The sequence below is a fragment of the Mchenga conophoros genome, linkage group LG2, assembly GCF_057382185.1.
Source record: "Mchenga conophoros isolate Kocher_MC1m ecotype Shallow Benthic linkage group LG2, M_conophoros_male_GT1.1, whole genome shotgun sequence".
Classification (NCBI taxonomy): Eukaryota; Metazoa; Chordata; class Actinopteri; order Cichliformes; family Cichlidae; genus Mchenga; species Mchenga conophoros.
Window position 1 is genome coordinate 22,921,660 of NC_140527.1, and position 7,577 is coordinate 22,929,236.

The 7,577-nt window shown below is 39.3% G+C and overlaps 1 protein-coding gene across 1 annotated transcript; it reads right to left on the minus strand.

The window, feature by feature from the left end:
- Positions 1-3,077: 3,077 nt before the first annotated feature.
- Positions 3,078-7,507, minus strand: mospd1 (motile sperm domain containing 1). Its single transcript, XM_085288634.1, has 6 exons — positions 6,543-7,507; positions 4,892-5,174; positions 4,708-4,783; positions 4,399-4,619; positions 3,899-4,060; positions 3,078-3,779 (listed from the first exon to the last, which is right to left on the minus strand). The coding sequence occupies exons 2-6, from the start codon at positions 5,043-5,045 to the stop codon at positions 3,748-3,750; spliced, it is 645 nt and encodes a 214-aa protein (XP_085144760.1). The 5' UTR covers positions 5,046-5,174; positions 6,543-7,507; the 3' UTR covers positions 3,078-3,747.
- Positions 7,508-7,577: the final 70 nt, after the last annotated feature.

The window sequence follows — 7,577 nt, forward strand, 5'->3', positions numbered from 1 at the left end:
AGCAAATGATATGCTATACTGTATGTCTGTAATAGAGGCTGTAATCTGCTCGTCTTTTGTGACTGCTATTGTAGCGGACATCAGGAGTAAATAAATTATTTCATTATGCTTTTGTATCAGTGTTTTCTTCTGTATTAGCGCTCGTATTTGGAAGACCAAAACTACCAAAATAAAAATAAATTCCCGAAATATTAGTCCAACGGAAATTGGAGTTTGTGGGGTTTTTCTCAGTTTATGACTGCCAAAAATCCAGAAAAAAATAAGGAATGAATTAAAGAAATATCCAATCAAATGCACTGGATATATTTAAAAATCCATATAAAAATAATGCATGGGGAAAATGGGAAACGATAAATATAGGAAAACAAACATTATATGGAAATGGAGAAGTTTAATCTGAATAGCAAGTTTCACATTTCATCAATTATGGTACCAGTATTTTTATAGGACATTTCGTGCATTTATTTTTACTACTTTTTTTTTTTTTTTTTTTTTTTTTTTTTTTTGGAGTCAATTATTGATTTTTCTCAGTTTTAGTACTTCATAAACCAAAACATACAAATTAAATGCGGATGCATCAAGGAGCACGACAGTGTTACCAGTTCTTCTAGAAGTAAACAATATTGCTAAAAGTATTCACTCGTCTACCTTCACATATGAACTTGAGTGACATCTGATTCTTAATCCATAGGATTTAATGATATAGTGATAACAGCTTCAACTCTTTAGGACTGAGTTTATGGAAATGTTTTACCATTCTCCCAGAAGCACATTTAAAAATAAACTATTTATATAGCACTTTTCAAAACAGTTCAAAGTGCTTCGCGTTTTTGAGGACACTGATGTTGGACGAGGAGGCTGTGTGCCTCAGCATCCACTGACGCCACTCTGTGATTCTACTGTTGCTGTTGTTCCCAGTTGCTTCCACTTATACCACTAACAGTTGACTGTGGAACAGTCATGGAAATGTCCATGGAAGTGATTGGAACCCTGAATTCACTCACAATTCAGTGATTTGGATGGGTGAGTGAATACTTTTGGGGATGTAGTGCAAGTCTCACTGCTGCTATACTTAGGATCATTTTCCTGGTGCATGACCCACTTTCAGCCAAGCTTTACCTGTCAGACAGATTGACTCTAGAATACTTTGGTATACAAAGGAGTTCATAGTTGTAACGATAGTTAGTTGGTAGTAAGGGGCCCAAAGTTTGCCAAAAACATTGCCCAACTGTTTTTAGCCAACCTATAATTATGTAGCCTAATAGTTGCAGGGACATTTATCAAAATTGAGCTCAAAATGCCTCAACAGTGACATCTGCAGGCTAGAGGGGGCAGAGCCTGCGTGAGTGTGGGCAGAGAAAAGGACAGCAGGAGCCTGACCTCTGCAGGATGGGATCTCTCATTTTATTTTAATGCACTTCAGTTTTTTTCATGCTGATGCTTGTTGTACCACATGGTAACAATGTGCACAATCTAAAGTCAATATCTGCAGTTGTGATAATAGTATCATTATTAATATATTGTTATTATTATATGTAAATGTTTGTTTATTAGAATAAGATCGAACTCTCTGAAAATTATTAACTAAGAAAAAATGGCAACAGGTAATTTCCTAGTAATTAATCTATTTATTATTTGAGGCATTATGATTGTGCTGTGTTGTTTACAGGATACATGCTGGGATTCCCCTCCAGGCTTTTTAAAGGGAAGCATAAATGCTGAGATGAAATCTGTTTTGTTTCTCTTCGAAGGTTTTGGGAGTTCAAACTGCAAAATTTTGATGAATAAGAAGCTGAAACAAAATATCCAAGGTCCATCCATATCCTGTAGTAATTTGCAGATTTTCTTTCAAATTATGTTTATTACGTTATGTTTCAAGCCCAGATATACTTGAAGTTTCAGTGAGTCAGTTTTGAGAAGGAGTTTGTACCAGTTAAACTATGTTTCAGTATCTCAGTTTTGTTTGAATGGCTTGAAGTAAAAATTATAAAACACAGGGCTCCACGCTGCTGGCTCTGCAGGAAGTGGTGAGAGTTCTCAGAGTCCTTCTGATCACTGCATCTCAGATTTTGAATAAACTTTCCACTGATGTTAGAAAGGCCACTTTGAATTGAATCCCTGCCACTCACACAGCAACATAAAGCCAGGCCATTGTGTAACGCTCCATCAGAGATCACATGGTCCAGGCCATCCTGACAGGAATCAGAGAGATGTACACACACAGCAAACTTTGCACAGGTGCTGCTCATTAAAACTGTCGATGTAACAGTGAAAGTTTGCATGCTCCCTAATTACACCTGAAACTTTTGCTTTGGTGGATCAAGTTTGAGTCACTGAACTTTGTTTTCAAGACAGTCCCTCAATAATCAGTCAATCATAGTTCATTTTTGTTCTTTTCGTTTTTGTCGGGACACTTTAGATAGTGGTGTCCAAGCTGAAATATTCACAGACGCTTTGGGTGGCTTAAAATATTCTTCCTTAAATGTGATTAAAAACACAAGTTGAAATAAGTATTTGTGCTGTTAACATGTGTCCACGTGGGGATGATGACTGTGGAGAAATGACTGTACTAGAAAAAAACGTAGGTTACTGGATGCACCAACTTTATAATAGTCCTTTACACCGTTCTCACTCCTGGTTGTATTTAGCTGTGTTTTGTTAATATTTATGTAATTTCATAGTACTTTACTTTTATTAATATCTTAATACTTCATAGAACAATGTGTGCATAATGTCTTGCATGCCATCAGACAACCCTGTGCATGCGTATCCTCCATCTTCGCTGCTGGAAAATGCTTCCACAGATTTCAGTTCAGCATTCTCTTGAGTGTCACGTCCCTCTCTGTATAATTTCTTCAGTGTTATTTCTCTGCCTTATTTACAGCTTTAGAGGCAACTGGTTCCCAAGCAGCTGCACATCATGTTGCTTTGAGATGACACCCCTTCCCCGAGGGAGACCGCTGGATTATTTTCAGGCACCATCATTGCAAAGCTAACAGGAGCTTTATTGTCCTGTTCTGTGCCGTGTGCTTTCCTGACACAACATGTAATGTGTAAAAAATAAAACAGAATCTATCTTTGAACATGACACACTACAGCTGTATTGAGACTTTATTAAACATTTGATAAAGCATGGCAAGCGAACCATTCTTCTTTCAAGAGGAGATCCCTCCTTTGGTGACAGGTAGAAGTATCTTACTGCTAACAAACTTAAAGCCCACTCATACAAAGTATCCACACATGCAAGGAACGGCATTTAGTCTTCAGTCTACTCTAAAAAGCTTTAAAAAAACATCAATTTAATAATGGTAACAGGTAACAAAACTTTAATGGCTTTATATACAAGTACCGCGTTTGCATGTTGATTCCTTCACACTGAAATGACCACTTTCTTTCACATAATGGCAACAGAGTTACAGACAATATGTGAGGCCAAACAACAGCAAATGGCCTCACGCTTCTTCACAGGCCCTTTATCTCAGGGACAGCTCCCCTCACTCTGACCTTACACACGACAGCTCTTCCCATTTACGTCACTTTAGTTCCGTGTATGTATTAACACAAATGTGTAGATTTGAAAACAAGTATGCTAAAATGTATTTTTCAGAGGATGAGGTAATCGAATAAGTACCCCTGTTCCCCTGCTGTCAGCTCTACTTTTTTTTTACTCGTAGTAGTGCCTCTGGTGGGAGAACATTCTCTTCATGTTTCTGTTTCTTTTCTTCCCTCCTTTCGGCTCACGGCACTTCATGTGCGTAGAATGACCATTGTAAGAAGCCCTAAAATATGACAAGAAATAACACCGGGTATTATAAATTTCATCACACGCTTTGTCAAAACAAACAGCCTGGTTCTCACTTCAGAATGGAACATGCAACTTCCTTCTGTTTTTACTCACCGAGAACATAAGCAGCTACAAGTTTCTTGTTAACACTTAAGTGGAGGTAGACAGGCACAGTAGATTCTTGCTCCCCAAGTGTCGGGAGCATCAGGGCGGCCATACACACCAGCCCAAGCAGTACTGTCAACAGACTGGGTCCTCCAGCAACAGGACGGCTCTCTGCAAGTGTCACATACACACAAATAAACACACTTAGATTGAGTGCAATCACTTGTGTAACTCAGAAAAAGCCTGGTAATTTACCAAACTAACTTAAACTGCTTCCATTTAAGTCTGAAGGGGGACCCAATAGCAATATACAGCAGATTATGTGGCACTAAATTAATGTGGGTATAATTAAGAATATTATTTAAAACAAAGCAACACAGGGTTGGAAGAACAATAATAAAATTAGAATAAGCGATATCGTTTGAAATGCTCACCAATTGAATTTTGTGATAATTTGGCTCCATCTAGAGGCAGTTTCACACAGCAGCGATTTCCCCTCTTTTTCCTACCTGTCTGGAATGCAGTCTGTTCAAAAAACTCGCTGTCAGCAATTCGGCGTTCCTCATCTTGGGGCCGGGGGCTAGGCGGGTCCTGTGAGGCAGAGGGACGGAGAGTGGCCGTCACCTCTTTGCGGCCCAGAGCTTTCCGCTGACTCTGCTCTGACACCTGCAGCCGGAACTTGTCGTAGACCCCATAATGGCACGCGCGCACATCTCGGTGTCGGATTACTCTGCGTGGATGCAGAAAGTTAGCTGTACAGATAGCAATAAATTAATCAATCTGCTAGTTTAGGTTCACCAAAGCGTGAACTAACTCACATATCAACGCAACACTGAGGCTTGACGGCTCCAGTTGCATCCACCACGGTGTACTTGTTTGGCGCTGTGCACAGCACTGACAACGAAGAAAACAATACACGACGTAGCCATGTGATTGGAGATGAAAAATGAACATAACAATTATACGTAAACACAGAGATGTTGTTTCGATCTGCTCACTGACCTTTAAACTTGAGGGCGAACTCATAGGGATTGTAGAGCGTGAGCACCTGTTTGTGAGACGACTGATCATCGGCATAGAAGACGAGCTCATTGGGGAACACGAACACGGGAAGGCTTCCTCCCACCAGCTCTGGCGGTCGATGCTGCTGCTGCATTGGCTCCCGCTGAGCTCTACCCTCTGCCCAGGCCCCGCCAACTCTTCTCTAGCAACTCTCAAGCTTTGTGAGCTCCCTTCAGGTGAACAGCACTTCCCACTCTCAGCTCCTTAGGGCCATGACATGATACTGTGAAGAAACACAAGTGATGAAACGCAAAATACGCCAAGAGGCAACAGCCTGTCACTCTTTTACATTTTATGAAACTCTAATAGGTTAGTAATAGTGTAGTGGTAATACATTTCTTTCATTTTTTTCATATATCTCCTATAGCTTCTAGTTACCTTACACTTTACTGTGCCTGTTTGTTTACTTTAGTGACTCAAAGGCAAGTTTCTGCCCACCTCTTGGATGCTTTGTCTGTTTAGCTTCTCCCCCACCTCTGTGGGTTCACACCCTCTGTTTCCACACCCCCACTGCATAACAAAGAGTGAAGCCATCCCCCGCCAACAAATGTTAACCCACCCCCATAGCCTTAATTTTATTATGATATTCTAGTATATTTAAAAGTACATTTAAACACTTATAACTTAATTAGATTCTAGATTTACTCTGTTTTTAAATACTCTGTATTTAAAGCAAAAAATATTATTATATCACTTACGTGATTAAAAAAATGAAAATGTTAGACTCATCTAAATGTTTTAGTTTAGTCTGTTTTTTTTAATTTAACAGTGTAATAAGATATTTACATTGATAAACCTTTTCTAAACCACCTAAACCCATGTCTTTAAAACTTGAGCACAGCAAGGTTTTGTTATATACTGATAATCCTACACGTGCTATATTTTAACGCTACGTGTATTTTTAAAGGCAAATACTTGAAACAAAACTCAGACCTTAATGATAAGCGAGAAAGCTAAGGCAATTTCATTGGTACAACTTTTTATTAAAGGCAAACAAAGTTAAAGTGAACTCCATGTGCCTGGTCACGTGGCCCTTTGTGTTTACATGGTAACGGAAGAACTCGAGGAGCGAGACCTGTGGTGTCGTAACACTTTTTATTTTCTACGTATAGTTTGCTCCACGTCAGAAAAACACAATAAAATCACTACATTTGAAGCACGATGCTACGAAGTCACTTTCAGTATATGAGATATGATATGTTATTAAGTTATCTAGATTTCTTTAGCATTTCGTTAGTGTATATAAACTCAAAACTGTCTTTAAAGCACAGGTAACAACGTAAACAAACACCAGAAATAGGTTTTTCGTTGAATATTTGACATAAATCTATAACAACTGTGATTTTAAATTAATACGGTGCCTATTATTAAGTAATACCGATGGTATAACATGTTCTTTATCTGCTCGTGTAATAACACATATTTTCACTGTAATGCTAACGGTGTTCAATACTGATGGCTAGCGTTAGCCGGCTAAGAAAACCCAGCTGATAGCAAATTGCCTCTTAAACGTTGTCTACACGCAGTGTCATTTCAGAAAGCAAAGCGCAGATTTATTTAATTTCAATAGCAAGTCAGAGTGAAACTTTACCTTGTTGTCAGCACACGGGTTCGTGAAACGTTGGAGCTGTAAACGAGATCTGTGCTTCTGCTCCCACCCTGTTGTTGTTGCTCCTCAAGCCTTTTTTTTCTTTGTGAATAATTGTACTGCAGACCTCGCGGTGCATGCTGGGATGGCAGAAGACGAGTACGTGAGAACGTAAATGTTCTCCCAGCACGCGGGCTAACGTGTTTATTACTATTTCACAACGTTTGGATCGGAGCACAGAAAACTTTATCCCCCAGGCATAATTTAATTATATTTGCAGAATGCTTTGACAACACAACTGCTGTGAAAAAAATGTGCTCAGATGTAAAGTATACTCACACTTTCCTAGTGCAATAAATTGTTTTCTTTAGCATATAACGTATAAATAGGCCAACTGAAAACAAGAAATAGCCTGTTTTAAACTTCCACCAGGCATGAGGTATTTTTCTAAACTGCTGGTATAAAGTTTTAAAACTTACTGTAATTTGATTTTTCCGTTATTTCTTAATATCATGGTAGCATCGAAGCACACTATCGTGACTTCAGTATTGTCGGAGTTACCACCATTACGGCCAAACGATACAAAAAACACGGTTCGGTAGCGAGAATTATTTTCCCGCTGTGGTATTTGCAAACTCAAGCATGCATGTGTAAGTTTCTTCCCCAGTTTTTGTTTTAGTTAACAAGGTCATGTAACTACATGCGTTGTTATTACGTTAGTCAGAAGGACGGAGCCTTTGAGACGCCTTGAACGCAGCAAAAGAATCACATCTGTGGGCGCGCGTATGAAGTTGTGATGGGGCGGGAGGGATACGGTGCAAGCGGCAAGAAATTTCAGGTCTAAGAATATAATTCTCACACTGCAACAAACAGTTATGTGGCTTCAAACTAGCCTCAAGAGACCACAGATACGAGGGCATTATACCACGCTTTTGAATAACCACCCCAAACACCAGGAGACTGACAAACTGTACTCACGAGCCATTTCGACTTCGTTATATCTGTGCTTGAGGGGGCGTGGTCATTTCCATCGGACTC

Coding starts and splice junctions, on each gene's coding strand:
- mospd1 (XM_085288634.1), bottom strand. CDS start 5,045: ATGCAGCAGCAGCATCGACCGCCAGAGCTGGTGGGAGGAAGCCTTCCC. Junction 4,620..4,707: donor CCTCAGTGTTGCGTTGATAT/GTGAGTTAGTTC, acceptor GCATCCACGCAG/AGTAATCCGACACCGAGATG. Junction 4,061..4,398: donor ACAGACTGCATTCCAGACAG/GTAGGAAAAAGA, acceptor TGACACTTGCAG/AGAGCCGTCCTGTTGCTGGA.